The 21,426-nt window shown below is 37.0% G+C and overlaps 2 protein-coding genes across 3 annotated transcripts; both read left to right on the forward strand.

Moving 5' to 3' along the window:
- Nucleotides 1-5,454: 5,454 nt before the first annotated feature.
- On the forward strand, nucleotides 5,455-16,354 carry LOC311082914 (annexin A1-like). 2 transcript variants are annotated; one of them, XM_084114097.1, is made up of 13 exons: nucleotides 5,455-5,488; nucleotides 5,627-5,709; nucleotides 5,841-5,952; nucleotides 8,769-8,863; nucleotides 9,663-9,776; nucleotides 9,919-10,009; nucleotides 10,092-10,171; nucleotides 10,263-10,319; nucleotides 14,018-14,111; nucleotides 14,217-14,312; nucleotides 14,604-14,662; nucleotides 15,517-15,639; nucleotides 15,876-16,354. In XM_084114097.1, the coding sequence occupies exons 2-13, from the start codon at nucleotides 5,656-5,658 to the stop codon at nucleotides 15,930-15,932; spliced, it is 1,032 nt and encodes a 343-aa protein (XP_083970223.1). In that variant the 5' UTR covers nucleotides 5,455-5,488; nucleotides 5,627-5,655; the 3' UTR covers nucleotides 15,933-16,354. The 2 variants fall into 2 exon arrangements, with proteins under 2 accessions (XP_083970223.1, XP_083970224.1); XM_084114098.1 differs by having other exon boundaries at nucleotides 5,477-5,501.
- On the forward strand, nucleotides 16,023-21,098 carry LOC311082915 (annexin A1-like). The gene is made up of 13 exons (XM_084114099.1): nucleotides 16,023-16,782; nucleotides 16,985-17,058; nucleotides 17,208-17,322; nucleotides 17,741-17,835; nucleotides 18,078-18,191; nucleotides 18,311-18,401; nucleotides 18,478-18,557; nucleotides 18,661-18,717; nucleotides 19,045-19,138; nucleotides 19,250-19,345; nucleotides 19,644-19,702; nucleotides 20,687-20,809; nucleotides 20,937-21,098. Exons 2-13 carry the CDS (start codon nucleotides 17,014-17,016, stop codon nucleotides 20,991-20,993), a joined length of 1,026 nt encoding a protein of 341 aa, XP_083970225.1. The 5' UTR covers nucleotides 16,023-16,782; nucleotides 16,985-17,013; the 3' UTR covers nucleotides 20,994-21,098.
- Nucleotides 21,099-21,426: the final 328 nt, after the last annotated feature.

A 21,426-nucleotide genomic window follows, 5' to 3' on the forward strand; every position in this document is an offset into this window, starting at 1 on the left:
CAATGCATTTGTTATCTATTCTGTTTTGTGTTTTATAATAATTCCAAGATCTGTGAAGATTTCAATCATTTCTTTACTTTAGTGACAGAACTTCATGAAGATGATGATCACTTAGATAAATAAATGACTAATAATGAATTAAAGCGCTTAAACTGGTTCTGAACGTTTCTGTATTTTTTTATTTTGTGTGATAGTATGATACAGAACCCAGTTATACAACTTTTCTTTTTCAAACCTCATGAGCTCTTTATGTCACCTAAAACGACTCTGTAGACTGACAGTGTCACGAGATACGGCTATGAACCCAAACGCAGACAGTAATAAATAAAACACGGATTTATTAAACAGACAGAAAACAAAGACCCTCGAGGGGGCAAACGAACATAGACCGGACTAGACTAATAAACTTGACAATAACATGATACTAGAACTAACAGGCAGGATACAAACTCTGATCACAGGAATACACAGCTCACAGAACAGGATGACAAGATACAAAACGAACAAGCACCGAGGAACAAACACAAGGACCTTAAATAAGAGACATCATCACCAGGGCACAGGTGACACCGATGAACAATCAAGACTAACGAGGAGAACAAGGGGGCGTGGTAAACAACAAAAGAAAACGCAATCACATAGCCCAAAACACAGGCCATGTGTTTGCACACACAACGTGAGAACAAATCTTGACATAACCCCCTTCTTACGGAGCGGCTACCAGACGCTCCACATGAGACATAACAGACTGTAAATCAGACACAAACCAACAAAACATAACTACTAACAACAATGGCAAACAAGAATACATAATAACAGGATTGTGGTGACTCAATAAAAATAACACACAAGGGAGGGGAGGGGGGGTGGGGGAACAAAAGAGTTAATCGGCAGGGGTCCAGAGTGGATCGGTGAAGCAACGGTCCTAGACTCACTGGACATGGCCGAGGGTTGAGGGCAAGGAAACCGAACAGGTCTGGGTGGAGACACATAAGGTACAGTCTTGGGGAGGACAGATCGGGGTAACACAGTAGCAGGGGTAGCCAGGGGAACCACAGGGAACAAAACAGACGACTGTGACCCTGAGACAAACGGTGTAGCCGACGGTTCTGAAGCTGGGACCAGACTGGGCTCCTTAGCTGGGACAAGGCTGGACTCGTTCACCTTCCCATCTACCTCAGCGTGGACAAGCCTGGACTCCTTAGCTGGGACAGGGCTGGACTCGTTCACCTTCCCATCTACCTCAGCGTGGACAGGACTGGCCGCAGTGGCCTGGAGAGTCGATGCGGGTCCCGGAAAAAACTGGGACGGAGGACATGAAGCTTTCCTCCTTCTCCTCCTTGACCGCGGAGCAGAAACCATATCCGAATTTGTAATTGGTACTGGGACCATTACAGCAAGTGGAGGGACCACCACAGGCAATGCTGACTCAGTAGATGTGGCTTCCGATGCAGACTCCCTCGACACCCGTCCTCCTCGCTTTCCGCGAAGGCTTCCAGCTACGGCGGGTGCTTTGGGAGTTGAGGTGAAGGGAATATGGTCCCCAAGCGCTGTGACGGCCAGGACGCGACCCTCCGGAACCACCGGCAATGATGAAGATGTCACTGTCCTAGTAGGACCCTGTCGTTCTCCCCGACACACACAGTTCACCACTTCACTGAACGGGCGTCGGATCAGCCCTTCCCGTTCACACATAGGAGGAGGTGCATTGAGACCCGCAATGAAAAAGGAGTTTAGGAGGATCTCTGGCATGAATCTCCTCTTCTCATACACACTCTGGACATATCTCTCCAGGGACTCCTCTCCCTGGGGAGGAAACGGTGTCTTACCTCCCTTCATATCAGTGGTTAGCGTCAGCCACCATTCTTCGTGGTCCTCTGACTGGCCTTTTGCAGGAAAAGACATATTGTCTGCTGGGTTAAAAAAATGGCTTGTTCGTTCTGTCACGGGATACGGCTATGAACCCAAATGCAGACAGTAATAAATAAAACACAGATTTATTAAACAGACAGAAAACAAAGACCCTCGAGGGGGCAAACGAACATAGACAGGACTAGACTAATAAACTTGACAATAACATGAGACTAGAACTAACAGGCAGGATACAAACTCTGATCACAGGAATACACAGCTCACAGAACAGGATGACAAGATACAAAACGAACAAGCACCAAGTAACAAACACAAGGACCTTAAATAAGAGACATCATCACCAGGGCACAGGTGACACCGATGAACAATCAAGACTAACGAGGAGAACAAGGGGGCGTGGTAAACAACACAAGACAACGCAATCACATAGCCCAAAACACAGGCCATGTGTTTGCACACACAACGTGAGAACAAATCTTGACAGACAGAACTCAGGTCAGGAGTTGTAGCTTGATCTTAAAGAGATCACCCAAAAATGAAACTTCTGTCATCATTTACTCTAATTTTTGTAGCACTTTTTTTTCCTGTACATACTATGTTCTAATTAGTAATTGCAATAACTGGGTTATAACTAGGTACTAGCCCTGAACCTACCCCTAAACCTATAACCTTAACCCATAGTTACCTATAGTAACCCAATACTTTTGTAAAGACCACCCGTCAGCCCAACGATGGAATCCAACGGTGTGGGCGAAGGTATAATGCGTGTATGTCTTTTCAGCGTTCTGTGAAGTTCAATTTGTAGAATTTAGTTTCGATTTTACTTTAGCTCTGTGCTTAATCTGACTCCAATTTCAAATGATTATCAAATTTAGATTGTGTTTCTTATTAGAATATAATCATAAATATTGATTATGATTTAATTTAGATCTTTGATTATTCTGGGTATCCCATACTTTCAATTATTCGTTCATTAAGGGACCCAATGCTGCACAGAGTCACACGCCCCGGGATTACGTGGATCTCACAGACACAGTCTTGCCAGTCTGATCTTGGTCAGAGGGTGCAGGGTTAGCTAATACCTCTTTAGTTGGTTCCCTACTGCTCACTCGTAAAAAAAGTGTAGTTTAATTAGCCATTTTCCGTACATTTCCGTGGCCTTACCAAGCCAGTGATAGACAGAAATCCAAAGGTCTTCAGATGATTTGCCTACTGCTCTGTTCATACATGTGCCTTTAGTTTGACCTATCCTGGACACACAGATCTGCATTACACTGTAAAAAGTGAACAGTTGGATCAACTTAAAAAAATTACTTCAATTGGTAACACCTAAAGAAATTAAGTTTTCTCAACTTAAATTATCACATTTTATCGTGAAAAACGTGATAATTTAAGTTGAGAAAACTTCATTTCTTTAGGTGTTACCAATTGAAGTAATTTTTTTAAGTTGATCCAACTGTTCACTTTTTACAGTGTAGCACCAGCCTCCTCATAATCTACTGGTCATAATGATTTCAGGGGAGTCAAAAACAATTGTCAGGTAAAAATGTATCATGTCATTTACACAAATAGCCAAATCAGAAATATGAAATAAATGACATCAATTGCTCAAAGATGACTCTAAGAGTAAGAAATGCATTCCTGACAGACACACAGTGGTGTGTGAGTGTGTTTCGAGTGCAAGACTCAGGAATACACTTGACACAGCACTGCATGGGGGTTTTCTGGTTACAGGTTCCCAAAGACTGCTCTGCCACTTACTCTTAAATACCCAGACCAGAACAAAAGGTTGTAAATATTTACTACACAAACACCTGGTTTCGGGGTGGAGAGGATTCTCAGATATCTTGAAGAGACAACACCCAAAAGGAGAACAGAATTCTCCTAAGTTTTCAATCTTTCTCATAATACCAGTTGCAATGAAATTGAGACCATTTTACCAATCACACTGAGACATTTAAAATGACACCAAACATGAAAAGGAAAAAACAATAGATTAACGAGATACATCATCTGTGGTATATAGACATTCTTAGTGAACTTTTAGTGACTTGAATCAGGGGGAAAGGAAGGGAGTAGGGAGAGGGGTGATGCATATATATAAATGAGGAGATAAGTTTGGACAAAGGCTATGTCCTGTGCTCTTTCTTTGAGATCTTCTCTCCAGGGTGTGTTTTATTACTTTATTGCAGGGGGTATGATCTCAGCTTTTGTCTTAGCAGAAAAATCAAGTCTTACACTTTCTTAGGTAAGTACACTGCATGTAAGTACACATTAGTGATGGTACTGTAAAATTAACCCTCTATGGCATGGTGTTGCCCTCAGGCAACAAACTACCTTTTTGGACCGCACACCGCCCCTTTATATACATACATATATATATATATATATATAATTATTTTTTATTTTTTTTCAATATATAATATCACCTGACATGTTCAATGAAATGAGGGGCTCAAGTGGGTGTGACCTTTTGTTTGGGGGTGGCGCAGTCCTTTAATGAAGCAGTCACATGGCACGGTGCCACCAATTAGTAAGATAAATATAACTTTTTAACATGTTTAAGTTGAAATAACTTTATATTAAAAAATCTATGCATGTGCATTAGTATGTAAAGACATATGTTTGATTGTTTAAAGATTTATTTTGTTTTGATTCATTTACTAAAACTGTGTTTTTTTTTTGTTTTGTTGTTGCCTTAGGGCAACACTGTGCAGTTAGACCACTTTTGTTCAGGCAGTATCATAGGGTTAGGACCATATGGTGCATTCAAGTTCTCCTGGGAAGTTTGTTTTTACAAGTTCGGAAAACTCAAAGAATGCACATTATGTGTCATTTATGTTTTATTGTTGTTGTTGTTATTGTTGTTATTATTATTATTATTATTATTATACTGCCACAGAGAATGATGGGAATTGTAGTTTGGTCACTCATGCCTATCACTGGCTAAATGAGTAGTGTTTTCTGGCAAACTTTATCTCTCTTCTTGATTAACAGTACACATAATGCGTACAAACTACATTGCACTGTCAGCATTCAGAAATGCATTTATCATGATTGAAAACTATTTGCTTCCACCAATGCTTCCCACTCGTAATTACGAGCTTCCAAAAAATTGGGTGAAAGATTTTTTTCCCCAAAAAATAAAAAGTCATGCGAGTTTGTGCAACCGAAATTTTGAAGAATATTCACTGTGCTTTTTCCCATTTGCCTTCCACATAAGTTATGGGGGTTTTGAACAACATTAGAGTGAGTAAATGCTGACAGAATTTTCATTTTGGATGAACTATCACTTATGCTCCTATAATTGTGCACAAATATTATGATTAAAATAGAAGAAAATGAAAACTAATAGAAGTATGTGCACAGTCTTGTGCAAAATCTAGTGAACAATGTTTCATGTACACGTTTTATGTTTAGGCTTTGTATTGCATGTCAGTTTTTACACAATCCACAAATCCTACAGTTTGAGGTGAGTGCAGCAAATATATTAAATGACTACAGACAGGTACAACCAGAACAACCTGGTCTAACTCCTCCATGCAGCCAAAAGAATAAAAGGTGTGATTATGTTTCTGAAATAACCCATTTCAGTCCAGCTTTCACAGGGGAACAGGTGAGATATCATTGTAAATGTGTTTTACAGTGCTCTTGAATAACTTATCTTAACAAAGCTCTTTGAAGACATTTGACAATGAATCAATGATTTAAAAATATTGTAACTGTTCAAGTGCAACCTTGCATTTCTTTTTAGCTTGTTATAGGTAACAAAGGTTTTAAAGGATGGCATTCTTCAAACAATTTCTCCAGAAAATTACTAATGATGACAGTAGCAAGGTAAGTTCAGAATATATACATAATCAATGTTTTGTATGCCAACACACATTAAATACACCTCAACTTCATTACTTATATTAATAATTAGTCCATGATCTGATATTTTAGCACTTGCTATATGTTTATCACAGGGTTCTAAAGGAGCTCCTACGGAGACAGCATACTTTGGAACAGTCAAGGCTGATCCAAACTTTAATGCTGAAAATGATGCTGCGAAATTGAAGAAAGCCATTGAGACCAAAGGTAAATACACTCAAAAAGGCCCCAATGTACTATGGTAATATGAAGGAATTTTCTGAAGGAAGTTTACTTAAAGCTGCAGTCCGTAGTTTTTCCTCTTTGTCGCCATCTCTGTTCGAAATCTGGAATTGTAGTTATTCACGGAATTATCAACTTTACGTGGGTTGTGCCTCGGCACGGCACAGCGCGGATGAATCCAATGTTTTGAGGAGAATGTGCGGCTGTCAGTCAGTCATTCGCAATCACAGATTCTACTTTTTGGAAGTATGACCAACAAAATGTCATCTGAACAAGTAAGTAACATCCACTTTTGTTCTGACCAACTAAGGTGAAAAAAGCATTGCAGTAAATCGATTTGATTAAATCTAACGATCTAACTATCATATCACGTCAAACCTTGCAAATTATACTTTGTTCTCAAATTGTTAATGTTAACAACATCAGCATTGCATGACTACATTTAATGCCCTTCCGATATTATCCTTGTTTTCGCATGGGCCGGTTGCAGTCTCTTTTTTTCTGTAGCCACTCCGAAGTCTGAAGTCTTTTGCATTTTACAAAGGGTGAATATCAAGTTGTCACTGGTGATTGTCGTTTGAACCTTTCTGGATCTGCCATCAAATTGATAAGTTTAATTACATCAAGTGCTGTGAGAAAAGGCTATAAATCTCCACCTCCAACATCCTCACAAGCAACATAGCCTACTAGCCGAGACTCCTTCTTTATGTGTTATGTGTCTACGTAATGACGCAACGACATGCTTGAATTTCCCGTGGAAATCCACCAGTACCACTGGAATTAAAAACATTATTACAAGCTTACTGTTTTGAATCGAGCTAAGGCAAGCAGATAGTTTTGAACACTGGCTGGTTATGTATTTGCTCAAAAATTTATTTTGGATAATTTTTAACCCAAAAAAGTTACGGACTGTAGCTTTAAAGGTTTGGTTTTTCTCAGGTGTTTTATGTGTATTTTGAATTACACATTGCATTGTGTTTTAGGGTTAAAGGTCCATGAACCTAATGGATAATATCCTGGCAGAAAATTACATGTACCTTTTCTACAGATTTTTTTTTTTTTTACAGTGTAGATACATTGTCAACATGTACAATGATCTCATGTCCCTGATACCAGCTATAAAACATTGTTCGTTTTCAGCTAGATATATGTTATGTATGTGTATTCAAGTTTTATGTTGTTTATTTTAGAAAAGGTGTGGAGGACACACCCCTGCAATACCTGAAAAACGTTCTTAGAATGCATTCATATAAATAAATAGTTGAAAAGCAAAGAGCCACTGGCTACATGACACTAATTCATGTGCACTGGGACAAAACAGGTAGCATGACAAAAATAAATGTTTATGTACCAAGGAATTATTTTTGTATGAATATGTATTAATCTATAATTATTCAGAATGTTCATAGGTGTTTTTGATGTTTCTTCTGCTTTCATTTTCACAAAATATGTTTTTCTCTAATTTTTTGTTTTACTTAGTGTATATCAACATAATCAGATACAAAAATAACCTGTACAGTCAAGTGAAGTATCACTTATATTATACGAAAAATGTTGCATTCAGCTCAAAATCAAATTAAATTACACATTTGTTTTAAGAACATTTAGTGACCATGTCCAATTAATTTAAATGTTTGTTTTGTTTTGTTTTGTTTTTTAATGGAAACAGCAACACCAGATTAAATTCAGTCATGAAACTCTTGATGGCGCAGGCTAATGCAATCTGCTAACAATCACATCAGTTACTAGCACAGCCTATGCTAATTCTGCAGCCAGTGAGCTTGTCTGTTCAACATTTAAATAGTCTTGTTCAGTTTTTGCTGTAAGCTGGTCCTGCAACATGCTATCAGAGTTCCAATGAAACCCTCCACTTCCCTCAGCTCCACCTGTCTAGATTTGCTACTACTGGATTTATGTATGCCTATAGAGTGGTGCTGGGATGATTTCAAAACCCAGAAGACTAATTCGCCATTGGTTCCCTCGAGATTTTCCTTTGGGGTTTTATAATGGGGCTTTTCAATTTATGAGTAAAATAAGGTCTGTGGTAAACATACTTGAACGTTTTGTTCTACAACGTAAACTGGACACACTCACAGTCCAAAATGTTCTTGTCTTTTTTTTTATAAAAATAATATAATATTTGCTTGTGGGTGTTCTCTGGGTTTCAATCCTAAGAAAATTGTAGGAATATTGAAATAAAACCCTCGGACACTGACAACTTCTTTATTCACTTTTTTTTTCACCTTTAGCAAGCTGCTATGGTAACCAGCAATTTAACTGTTGAGCAAGCAAGCTGATTGGCTGAAGATGCGACATGAACCAATCAGTTTGTGTCAAGTAGTTAACACTGTAAATATCATCAGCTTGCGTTAATGACCCATCAGCCTGCGCCATCTAGAGTTTCATGACAGAAATAGGCATATATTCAAATATAACATCAGCATTAATCTTTCAACAATATGCCAAATTCTTGACTATTAACAATAACAGCTTCAAAAGTTACGTTTTCGATAAGGGGTGTGTAATTTACGTCAAGTTTTGTTTACCACTGACCTTAAACTCACAAACTCATAAAAAATTAAATAAAATAAAAATCACTATTTATAAATCCCCATTTCAAGGGAACCAGTGGTGAATTAGTCTTCTGGGTTTTGATGTCATCCCTGCACGTCTCTCTATTCATGCAGCAACAGCAGCAGCAGCAATAATCAACAGCCCAACAGTGTGCAGATCTAGTCCACCAAGATCAAATGCATTGACAAAGCGGCTCATTTTTGATTTTGGTCTGTCCTCTCATGAAGGTGTGGATGAAGCCACCATTGTGGAGGTTCTAGCAAAGAGGAGCAATGCACAAAGACAACAGGTCAAAGCAGCTTATCAGCAGAGCACAGGAAAAGTAAGCATATTCACATCTTCCAACAACATTTGTCTTTGGCCTATTTTTATGTGTAAAGATGGTCTGGCATGTAAATGTGAGATTGGAGGAATTGGATGGAGGCAAATGTAACTTGCTGAGGTTGTCCTTTCATAGTTCTCAGTTATTTTTAATTGAAATATGAACTTTAATTTAGTACATCAATGATGTTGTCTAAACTGCATTAAACACGATTCATGTTCTGTGCCAGTTTTTTATGATATATGATTGTGCCAGAACAGTTGTTTAAAAGGTAATGAGCCAATTTAGATAAAATTTACAACATTTTACCAGCAGGTGGCACTTTCACCAAACTTTTATGGTAATCGTAGGTCTTTTTTTTTTCAGTGCATGAAAGCATTCTTAAAATACAGCATTTTACAAACAAACAAACAAACAAACAAACAAACAAACAAACAAATAAATAAATAGGCTGGCAGGCAGTATGTCTGACCTTGGAACACTGAGTATTGTATTCTGTATGACCCAAGGAATCTAAAGAGACCAGACTTTGCCAAATTATTAAATTAAAGTTTTCAGGAAACTGTGCAGTTTATGTTAAAGGCTAAAAAAATTTATTCTTATTTCAATTTTTTTTTTTTTTTTTTATTTAATCTAAAATCATTTTTAGAGTGGACATAAAAATACAAGGCTTAGGATACAATTTAACATTCAAAATATCTTTTGAGTGCCTTGGTCTTAACCTTGGTCTAGACTGAAAATTGTAATGTATTATGTAAATAACTTTTATATATTTTTTTATTTTATTTTTATGATTCAGCCTCTGGCAGATGCACTGAAAAAAGATCTGAAGTCAGATTTTGAGGAGGTGGTCCTAGCTTTGCTGATGACACCGCCTGAGTATGATGCTTTTGAAATGAAAAGAGCAATGAAGGTACAATGTTATATATTTTTTCTTCAATAATTCTTATTCTGTAAAAAAAAAAAAAAAAAACTATTTAAAAAATGTGTCTCTTAATATTTCCATATGTTTTAAAAAGCATATATGTTACTATTAAAATGTAACTGATAATCAGGGTCTTGGGACAAACGAGGCTGTCTTAAGTGAAATTCTAGGGACCAGATCAAACAAGGAGATTACTGCGATGAAAAATACTTTCAAAGAAGGTAACAACACAGATCCAAATACATGCAAGTACTTCGTGAATGCAGATGTGTATGTAGCTGTGAACCTCTTTCTGTTGTACAGTCTATGGAAAGACGCTGGAGGAAGATGTTAAAAGTGAAGTTAGTGGACATCTCGAAGCTACCCTGCTTGCTCTTTGCAAGGTACAAAAATAACAGTGTTTAATGTATTTATGTTACACGATAAGAAAGCTAAATCTGTTATGTGTGCTAAATGAATATCTCATAACTTCAGGCTACCAGGAGTGAAGACTATAAAATTGATGATGGGCTTGCAAAGAGTGATGCAAAGGTACTGTGGCTGATTCCACTGGCACATTGTAACAACTCTGATCACATGAACTGATTTATTTGTATATGCTGATTTGTCTGGGTATAAATCACTTCCATGTAACCTGTTCTGAATTTGGATTGGTTGGTAGGCATCTGGAAGTATCCCATTCATTGTTTCCATACACTATAGTGTATTCCTCTGAAGAGGCTACAAGTCAGTGTCATTTGAATTAGGCAACATCAAATATATGATATTACTTAGTAGGTTTTTTATTTATATATATATGGCCTATTTACTTTTAAACAACACTGTAAAAAAAAATTACATCCCCAAGTCAAAAATTTCAAGTGACCGATAACATCTAAATTTTTCAATTAGTCTGACGTATTATTTCTCATTGAGCCAATGTTAACAGACTATTGCAACAAGAATTTCACTTGGGCCAATTGAAAAATTTAGATGTTATCGGTCACTTGAATTTTTTGATTTGGGAGGGTTAGAAATTTTTTACAGTGAAGAAGTTAATATTGAAACTTAGATTTCAAAAGATTTAGATTTCACTTTGGCCTCTCTATTGTCATCTGTGATTAAAACTTAAAATTGCAAGTTACAGGTACTAGCAAATGTGTTGCTTTCACATCATATGTGCTTCGGCAATTGTATTCTATATGATTGAAACATTGTGGCATAATTGCATTGTCTCTTTATAATCAATCCTAATTTTTTTTGTTGTGATTCATTTTGAAGCTGGTTGGTTCAGTTTAAAGCTATGAACTCTACAGATTGTTTTATTGCCCATCAAGATTAATGTGAAAAAAGCATCTGGAACTACTTAAAAAGAGGGTGATTATTGGTGTATTTAGATCTCTTGATAACAAAAGCAATGGATACAGAGGAGACAACTATTATAGCAGTGTTATAATATTGAATTTCGATAGTAAACCAGAAAAGTTATTTATTACTGTTATTTTAGCCTTTATTAAGCCTTAAGTAGAGTTAATGGATAAGTGAAGTGCCTTTGGACAAGAAGGGGTGTAAACTACTTAAGTATTTTTTCTTGTTTACTGTACTTAAGTATTTTGAGGTATTTGTACTATACTCAGCTGAATACTTTACATTACATTTCAGAAGGGGAAAAAAGTACTTTTTACTCCTTACAAGTTTATTTTGCTTGAAAAGTACATTTTGTTTTTGAAGATTATTTTCTTATGCACATCAAATATGGTAAACGGAGGCTCATACATGCGTGGTTGACACTAGTGATTGAGTTAGAGGGGTGTCGGGTGGCCGTTACCCCGGGTACAGCCCTAAAATTTAATTCTACTAGCAGTTTGATGCTGATTGTTCATGTAACCATCAATGCCAATACAAAATGGGAATCTTCATGACCTGGCAGTTGTTGAGAGTGAGGTTTAACTGATTTAATTGTTTCATATGCGACCACTCAGTTCTTGGCCGACTTAGCTGCCATTACCATTACTGAACCCTGCTGTACCTGTGCTGAGTGGAGGGTGAGATACAAACTAAACCAGGGATGGGCAACTTCGGTCCTGGAGGGCCACTGTCCTACAGAGTTTAGCTTCAACCCTAATCAAACACACCCGAACAAGCTAATCAAGGTCCTCAGGATTACTAGAAAATTACAGGCAGGTGATTTTTTCAGGGTTGGAGCTAAACTCTGTAGGACAGTGGCCCTCCAGGACTGAAGTTGCCCATCCCTGAGCTAAACAATGCTGTTACATGTTGTCAGGCATGGACAACATGTACTGTAGCAGTGATATGAGCTGTATGCCTTTATATTTGAGCTCAGTGAAGTTTTGCATATTGAGAAGAGGAGGGGGCCAAGCACTGAAACCTGAGGCACCCCAGTGGTTTTCTAATGGAAGCCTTGATGGATTTGTTTCTGAACTAATTCTCAAGACAGCAAAATTGAGATCCTGTGATCACAGTTCAGAGAAGATGGTCAGGAGGGTCTGATGACTTACTGTACATTACAAAGGCAGCAGACAGGTCTTAAAAGAGAAACAGTGACATCTTCAGGAGAGGAGGACCCTGCCTTTGCCTTTGTCCTCCTCTCCTGAATATGTCACTGTTTCTCTTGTTAGACCTGTCTGTTGCCTTTTAAGTCATCAGACCCTCCTGACCTGCCCTGTCCTGACAATCTTGTCTGTTTTGTCTTTGTTTAATGTTTCCTTGTTTGTCTTGTGCTTGAGCAAATGGCTCTGTCTCTGTTGACCATGTACTCCTCTCACCCCGCCTCCTTGTTTCCCGTTAATACGCCCACTTGTTTAGTCCTTCTCTGGTCGTTGGCCTAATTGTGTTCACCTGTTCCTCATGTGCTCTGCAAAAGTCTAGTCAAGTTCTAGTCTTTATCTTGATCAAGTTCTTCCAAGTATTATTTTGGGTTTCTCTTATTTTTGATTTGATTATTAAGGAGAGACACTACAGGCAAAAACAGTGTTTTTTTGTTTGTTTTTGTTTTTTTCATGCATCTGTCAATTTTGAGATTTTGGCCTTTTCATAAAGTGTTTTTTCAGACTAGTGGACAAAAAACATCCAAAATACACTTTTAACTGTATATTTTAGAGAACTTTATCTATTTGCATCTGTAGATTTCAAATAAAGTTAAATCTACACTTCAGTAACACTTACACCAAACTTTACAGTTTTATTTTTATCTATATTATGAAGGTTTTTACAAAGGGGTTTGTTCTTATATAATTTTACTGATTTTGTACAACATTTTATTCCCCCAAAAAATGGTGAAAATGTAATTATTTTTGGCTGTTGACTGTATTTTCTGATTTGTGGAGTGCAAATAGAGATATCCAAAATCCCCTCTGTAAAAACCTTTGGCTTTAATATATCAAATAAATGAAACAATATTTTCCTTCATCCATTGTTCAGATTTTTTGTTCTAGAAATGTATGCAAATTAGTGCATATTTAATTAGACAATGCCTCATTAGCATATTTAAACATAATTAATATTTTAACATTCTTTTTGCAAGTTTCAGTTAGCCTAGATCTTTTGTTCATTTATTTTGCTAGATCCTATTATTACAGTATTTATTTTCTTTATTTTTCTCTAGTCTCATTATCAGTTTTATTTTGCTTTTATTACTTGTTGTCTTGGCCTGTTCAGTCTTGTCTTGTCTCGCGTTGGTTCCTGCCCTGCATCCTGTTGCACCCTGGTCGTTGACTCTCCTGGTCTGGCAGCTAGTCTGGTGCTACATCCAGTCTCATTACCAACTGTCAAGCCTCTGATTTCCTGAGCCGCTGCCTTGTCTCCATCTTTAGCCGTCACGTCTTTGCTGTCTCATCTTGGACCTACCTGTTCTCCAGTTGTGTGCCCAGCCCTATTTGGACTGTATTCCTACCTCACCTATCTTGTGCAATTAATTGCTGTCAATAAATAACACCCCTTGTTTATTCTGTATTGGGGTCCTCCTTCTCAGAATTCCTGACAGTCAAGCTCTTTGCTGAAGTTTCTCAGTTGACCTAGATAACCTTTTCTGTTTCCTTGTTGGTTTTCTTGTTCAGTGGACAGGAAAACATAAGTTGTTCACACAAGCAGGCTTTACAACAAGGTTAACACATATTATACATAGATGTATGCATTATAGGTTGTAATATCCCGACAGTGTGTAAGGTCATGTAAGTGCCATTATATTGGTGTGCATATCCTCTACCCAGCTCACTTCATTGTTTTCTCAGGCTCTGTTTGACGCAGGAGAGAATCGGGTTGGTACTGTTTGCTCCGTCCTGATTGATGTCCTTACATCCAGGAGTGAATCTCAGCTGTGCAAAAGTAAGTGGAAGACCACTTATAAAAAATAATATAGATGATACACTTATGATAGTTGACTTTACTTATTTTTAGGCACTATTAGTGTTATTCAAAATGTATTTGCAGTTTTCCAGTATTATGGCCAATACAGCAAGAAGGGTTTAGCAAAAGTTCTGGAGAGTGAGCTGCATGGAAACCTTGAAGAATGTCTGATGACACTGGGTAAGGAAACTAGTGCTCATTTTAGGTTGTGTGTGGGTGTTTGCAAGAGATTCTAGACATGTTAAATGCTTCAGTGGCGAAAGACTATTTAGGAAGCTTGTTTTTCCAGCTCTGCATGTTGTGGGTGGATCCAGACAGTAGTTTCACACAAAACTTTATCACACAAATATAGGTACAAAGATACAATAGAAACTAAATCAAGCAGTACAAAGTCACATATTTGGTTTGTGCACACACAACAGCCTCTTACAAACATACAAACCTCACAACATTCTTATTTTTCATGTTTAGTGAAGTCTGCTTGGAACAAACCTGCCTTGTTTGCAGAAAAGCTCCACCTGGCTATGAAGGTAAAGTTGCAAAGGAATGTATGGAACGTCTTCCAGCACGTCCATGTAGTTACTAGCACTCTGAGTGCTACACATGTTTTTGATATCCTCAGCCATTCTTTATTTAGGTATTTTCACATGAATTTAAAGGGGGCAGAAAATGCATTTCAGATCTTTATATTATGTTTCTTTAGGTTAGCTTATGACGTTAGCAAAGTTTTTTTGTGCCAAAAAAGTTCACATATTTGTAAATAAATTTATTTTCCATCATTTTCATTCTCTGTTAAAAACAGTAAGTTTCGCTTGTGACGCCATGGACTGTTGTCAGCCAATAAATTGATGTGTTCGTCACACACGCTTCATACACGGGTCACACTGATGGCCCTCCCAATAGCGTAAACTCCATGATGCGGCGTCGAAGTTTGACTACGAAAGGGAACTTTGTCGTTGAATCGCTCAGGCACTTGAGCGATTAAATGAAGTTTATTTGTTAAAAAATGAAGTTTATTTGTTAAAAAATGAAGTTTATTTGTTAAAAATAAACTTCATCCATGCATTTATAATACTTTGTTCTTTTGGAAGAGTAGCTATGTCCAGTTTTTGGAAGTGCAGTTTGTCCACAACCAAGGACAGAACAACTTTCTTGACATTTCACAGCTGTATCACTCTTGTAATTGATGGACAGAGATGAGCACACCTCCTTGATTTACAGACGCATGTTAATGCATCTGTATGGCATCTAGAGGAAAACCATAATGTCATGATTGTACCGATTTCAAATCCTGGTGTTTCAGAAGGGTGGAAAACACAAAATTAATATTAAGGACATTTTGATTTTCCATTTCATGACCCTTTAACTAATTATGGATTTCTAGGGTTTAGGAACAAACACTGACACACTGACTAGAATCATTGTGAGCCGGTCAGAAATTGACCTGCTGAAAATCATTCAAGAATACAAGAGGATGTATGGCAAAACGCTTCAGGAGGACATTCTGGTAAGTCGCCATAATTTTAAAAAGCTCTAACCAACTAGCTTAAAGTCAACATGAAATTTTTTCTTAATCACATCTGTTCTGGAATGAAACGGTCACTTTTCAGAATCTATTCCCAATTAATTCAATCAACCCCATTTCTACATTTATTTTTTCATTGTATATTACTGCCTGTTTCATCATGCTGTCCTATTAAATACAATAGCTGTCCTATTTAAATCCCTTTTCTGGTTTTACAGAAGGAAACAAGAGGAGATTATGAGAAGATTCTGCTGACTCTCTGTGGAACTCAATAACCATCTCTTACATGTCTGGATTATGTGAACATTCATTAAATGGTCCATGTCAGCACCAGTTAATCTCCCCATAGTTGGCTCATGAAAAGTGTTACATTTAAATATGGAATAAATGTCAATTGTGCACACTGTAAATGTTAGTGTGAATTTTCAATATAATATTCCTAGATACAACTTGGCATATTTTCTCAGTAGTAATCCAACAGTTTATCACAATTAAACTCTATATTCATATTTTATTGTAATAAATCACTTTGTAAATCCTGGCAGTATTTTACACTGGGATGAACATATTGGTTTCTTTACCGTGTGAGAACTCAGGGCTAGAGCACTTACTTGACCTTATCTGTGTGTCTATTGTCATAATTAAAGAGAAAAATTTCCACAAGTTGATACAACTAATAAACTAGCATCATCTAGTGAACAACATAATTTCCTATGTGTTTTGGATTAGGTTTAGGGATAGACAAACTCGGTCCTGGAGGGCCAGTGTCCCTGCAGAGTTTAGCTTCAACCCTAATCAAAAACACCTGAACCAGCTAATCAATGTCTTCAGGATTACAGGCAGGTGAGTTTTATCAGGGGATGGAGCCAAACTCTGCAGGACAGTGGCCCTCCTTGACCGAGTTTGCCCATCCCTGGTTTAGACTACAAATGGAAAAGTACAGCAAACCCATTAAATGATAGATTATCACAAGTCTTACAGACAGGTACAACCAGAACAACCTGGTCTAACACCTCTACCCAGCCCAAAGTTTTTCAGTGGGTGTGTACAAGGAATAAAAATACAGGTTCTGTTCTCAAAATTACCCATTTCAGATCAGCTCTCACAGACTTCACAGAGCAACAAGTGAGTTGTCTTTGTAAATGCATTTAACTGCATGTCCTCTACTAAAGATCGTCATTATTAATGTGCAACATGTCTTAATTATGCTATGTTTATAATTAAGCAATTGATGATTGATGTAATTTATATGAGAATTTAGATTTACCTATATTTGGGGAATGTTTGTGATGTCTGGGCATAAGCTCATCCTTATGCATTTGCTTAGTTCTTTATAGCTTCTTCAAAGCTCTCAAGATGGCCTTTTTCCAGAAATTATTCCAACAAGTTAATGATGACACGGTAAGTAAAAACATTTCCTTCATTATGGTCAGTCAAAAGGATAAAAGTTTAAGTTGGTCTGCTGTAGTTGATGACTAACCTAGATCTACCTAAAAAGAAACCTATCATTACTTATTTGTACTTGCATGTTTCTATATGTTTTATCTCAGGGTTTTAAATGTGCTCCTGCTGTTGAGACAGGATACTTTGGAACAGTCAAGGCTGATCCAAACTTTAATGCCCAGAATGATGTTGCAAAATTAAAGAAAGCCATTGAGACCAAAGGTAAAGTAGAGATATCCTGCTAAATTCAAAGTATTTGAATGCAAAATGCAAATTTAACATGCTCTCATGTTCCTGATGCAGGTATTGATAAAAATCAAGTAAAAAATTCAAATGAATGAGACCCTACATATTTTTTGCATTGTTGCATGAATGGAGGACACACCCCACCAATTATGTCATACCAGGAAGAAAGCTAATATACTTTTACCCAATATACAGCTCTCTTGGGACTTGTATATGCATCTAGCTTTATTGTTCTTCTGTATCTGTGATTTGTAGTCTTGGTATCAAGTGCAATTATTATACCTATTTTTATATGTGCATTATATCAAGATCCACCAGTACTCTGTAGAATGATCATAAACAGCTTCTAATATGATAAACTGATGTGATTTTGGCCTTTTTCCCTCTCATGAAGGTGTGGATGAAGCCACCATTGTGGAGGTTCTAGTAAAGAGGAGCAATGCTCAAAGACAACAGATCAAAGCAGCTTATCAGCAGAGTACAGGAAAAGTAAGCATATTCACATCCTTCAACATCTTTTAGATAAAAATACAATTCAACTAAATTCAATATTCAGAAATTGTTTGAATCCAGTTACTTTGTTTTCCATCAACCCTTAAACTTGACTTATGAAACAATGCAGATGAATGAGCCAAGTCATTTATATATGTCCAAGTCAAATCCATGCTAGAGGAACACAGATGAAAATTTTGTTCTGTGCTTATAGCTTTTGTTTTATCATTAATCCTCAGCCTCTGGCAGATGCACTGAAAAAAGCTCTGAAGTCAGATTTTGAGGAGGTGGTCCTTGCTTTGCTGATGACACCGCCTGAGTATGATGCTTTTGAAATGAAAAGAGCCATGAAGGTACAACTTACTAGTCTTATTGAAATATATCTAATTTAAAAATGTAGATTTTATTCAAAGAGTTAATGTACTATATACCAATACTTTAATCTAAATACTAAAATTGTATTGATAATCAGGGTCTCGGGACAAGTGAGGCTGTCTTAAATGAAATTCTGGGGACCAGATCAAACAAGGAGATCACAGCATTGAAGAATACATTCAAAGAAGGTAACAAGAAAGATAAAAACATGTTTTTCCTCAAGCAGATGTATGTTTACGCTGCTAACCTCTTTCTGTTGTACAGTCTATGGAGAGATGCTGGAGGAAGATATTAAAATTGAAGTTAAAGGACATCTTGAGACTACCCTAGTTGCCCTTTGCAAGGTACAAAACATAGTTCAGTGTAATTGTTGTAACAGCACAATAAAATAATACGTTATGTGTATTAATAATGATATATTACTATATCAATATCTTATAACTTCAGGCTACCAGAAGTGAAGACCGTAACATTGATGATGGAGTGGCTAAAAGTGATGCAAAGGTAAAGATTCTTTACTTACACTATGGCCAGTGAAGTATGTAAGATACATAGTCAGCTGATATAGTCAATATTTTTACATTCGCCATAATTAATTATACTGAAGTTGCAAGATGGTCCCACTTACAGTAGCTTTTCTAAATTGTGTTAGTATGAAAAACAAGAAAGCACAAATACAGTTATACAGTTATCCATTATACAGTTGAAGTCATTATAAAAAAAATCTGACAAATGCTAGACCAATTGGACCAAGCAGACAGCCATGCAATAAGCATTATACATTTAAACAGTGTAGGTACTGTCTCTGACTTTGCTATGTTGTTGTTTTAGGCTCTGTTTGAGGCAGGAGAGAATAGGATTGGCACTGTTTGCTCTGTTCTGATTGACATCCTCACAAACAGGAGTGAAGCTCAGTTGGGCAAAAGTAAGTCAAGCAATATAACTCTTCTTCAGTGATAGTTGACTTTTAATGCCATTCTGGTGTACTCCAGCCCATGTTTTCTGAGGCACTAACAGTGTTATTTAAAATTTACAGTTTTACAATATTATGGCCAGTTGAGCAAAGACGGTTTGGCCAAAGATTTGGAGGGTGAGCTGCATGGAAGCTTTGAAGACTGCTTGATGACCTTGGGTAAATATATAGTAGCCTTAATTTTAGTCTGTGTATATCTCTGTGGGTGTGTGAGAGTAGTTTCTCTTTAAATGTTAAATGCTTCAGTGGCCATCTGTATAAAGGCAGCGCCATAAAAACCTGTTTGAAAGCAGGTTTTTTTTCTTCAGCTTTGTGTGTTAAGGGCGGTTCCATTCTCACACTCAAACTTCGCAATCAGATTAGATACAAATATCCAAGAACTATACTAAATTGAAAAAGGTTCTTGCAAAAGCTGTTCTCACTGTCTTTTTTCTTTCTTTTTTTTTTCATGTTATAGTGAAGTCTGCTTGGAACAAACCTGCCTACTTCGCAGAAAAGCTTCAACTGGCTATGAAGGTAAAGCTGCAGAGGAATTCATGGAACTTAAATTTAAAACTTTCAGAATCTGTTTATTATCTGGTCCAAGGACCGAACGTGCTGGAAACCTTTTGTATTTCTGGAGATTTTCAAATGAGTCTCTTTCTGGTCTAAAGTGTGTCCATCAGGGCTTCAGACTCTTGGTGGGAAAAAAAATGTACTTTGTCCAACTCTAGATATCACTATAATAACCAAATTTATGCTTTCACAAATTGGTCAGAGCAATTTTTTTTTTTTTTAATTCTAAGATACTATTATTAAAGGGTAACTAAACCCCTGGTCAGAGCCTGACTCCACCCACTGGCAATATTTGAAAAATGCTGGAAAAGTAGGCAGAGCCCAGCGGACGGGGGGCGTGCATCTGAGACGCGTCTCTCTGTAGGCAAGGGCGTGGTTAGCTGGTACCCTCTGACGTCAGAGGGTACCACAACTTTCAGTAAGAAAATTCAACTGCAGTAGCCACCGTTCAACCTGAAGAGGGCAGCACTCAGACGTTTTTACACCATATTTTGTAGAATTAAAACACTTTAAACACAAATGTCAAATTACTTGAATCAATGAACAGCATTAATAAAGCCCCAGTCTTACAGATCATTAACTAAATAAGTTTTAGGGTTTAGATACCCTTTAACAAATGGACAGACCAACAAAAATGGCTGCCAATGAGCAAGGATTCTACAATAGGCTGTAGGCTAAATGTTGTGAGAATTGACAATAAGGGGGACAATACATTTACGTTTTCTTATATTTCCGGAGCTGTATGGACTAGACTAATTTCAAACCAAACCAATCTCTGAATCCCATGGCTTTACATTTTTCCTAAATAAATAAATAAAATCTGCCATTTTGAATTTCCTTATCTTTCAAACTCCTCCTAAGCTGTTTGTCTAATAATTTGACTCAGATTATTGCTTCTTTATGAATAATTGACAAATGTATCTGTAATATGGTCTTGCTTTATAGGGACTGGGAACCAACACTGACACACTGACTAGAATCATTGTGAGCCGGTCGGAAATTGACCTGCTGAAAATCATTCAAGAATACAAGAGGATGTATGGCAAAACCCTTCAGGAGGACATTCTGGTGAGTCTCTGCAATTCATAATGGGTGATCTGAAAAACTTCTGAATTAAATTTCACATTCTTAGATCCATCATGTTTAAAACCAGCATGTCTGAATGAAAAGTGGCTTCTGTGTTTGGTTTTTACAGAAGGAAACGAGTGGAGATTATGAAAAGATCCTGCTGGCTCTCTGTGGCACTCAATAAATACATCTGATAGCTCATTACATGGGTGTATGCATGACCCGTGTAAACACTTAATCTTCTCAGGTGTGGCTCTTCAGGAGTATTTCATTAAAACTCTTTTTGCAACTCATTGTGTAATAGATTTCTTTGACCAATACATTCAGTTGAACATTCAAAAAGTCTGTGGTTTAAATGTTTCAGGACACTTTATAGCAACTTTCATGATTAGTTAAGAACAAAATGGATATATATATATATATATATATATATATATAATGTATCCACATCATTAAATGATTCTTAAAGTAGTTCATGTACATTCAAATATGATTTTCAAAGTTTTGTGACATTTGGTTTTGGATTTTGGTGCACCTTTTGTCTCATGTCTTTCATTTTGAAATTAGCAGTCATGTTTCTTGTCATGTGACTTCCTTGCCCTCATGTGATCATGCCT

The sequence above is a fragment of the Abramis brama genome (assembly GCF_963993115.1).
Source record: "Abramis brama genome assembly, chromosome: 5".
Lineage (NCBI taxonomy): Eukaryota > Metazoa > Chordata > Actinopteri > Cypriniformes > Leuciscidae > Abramis > Abramis brama.

What these genes read in the sequence shown, in the direction of transcription:
- LOC311082914 (XM_084114097.1), top strand. Translation starts at nt 5,656, where the DNA reads ATGGCATTCTTCAAACAATTTCTCCAGAAAATTACTAATGATGACAGT. An exon ending in ATCAGCAGAGCACAGGAAAA is followed by an intron (nt 8,864 to 9,662) that starts GTAAGCATATTC and finishes TTTATGATTCAG; the next exon opens with CCTCTGGCAGATGCACTGAA. An exon ending in AGAATGTCTGATGACACTGG is followed by an intron (nt 14,313 to 14,603) that starts GTAAGGAAACTA and finishes TTTCATGTTTAG; the next exon opens with TGAAGTCTGCTTGGAACAAA.
- LOC311082915 (XM_084114099.1), top strand. Translation starts at nt 17,014, where the DNA reads ATGGCCTTTTTCCAGAAATTATTCCAACAAGTTAATGATGACACG. An exon ending in AACAAGTTAATGATGACACG is followed by an intron (nt 17,059 to 17,207) that starts GTAAGTAAAAAC and finishes GTTTTATCTCAG; the next exon opens with GGTTTTAAATGTGCTCCTGC. An exon ending in TGGCTAAAAGTGATGCAAAG is followed by an intron (nt 18,718 to 19,044) that starts GTAAAGATTCTT and finishes TTGTTGTTTTAG; the next exon opens with GCTCTGTTTGAGGCAGGAGA.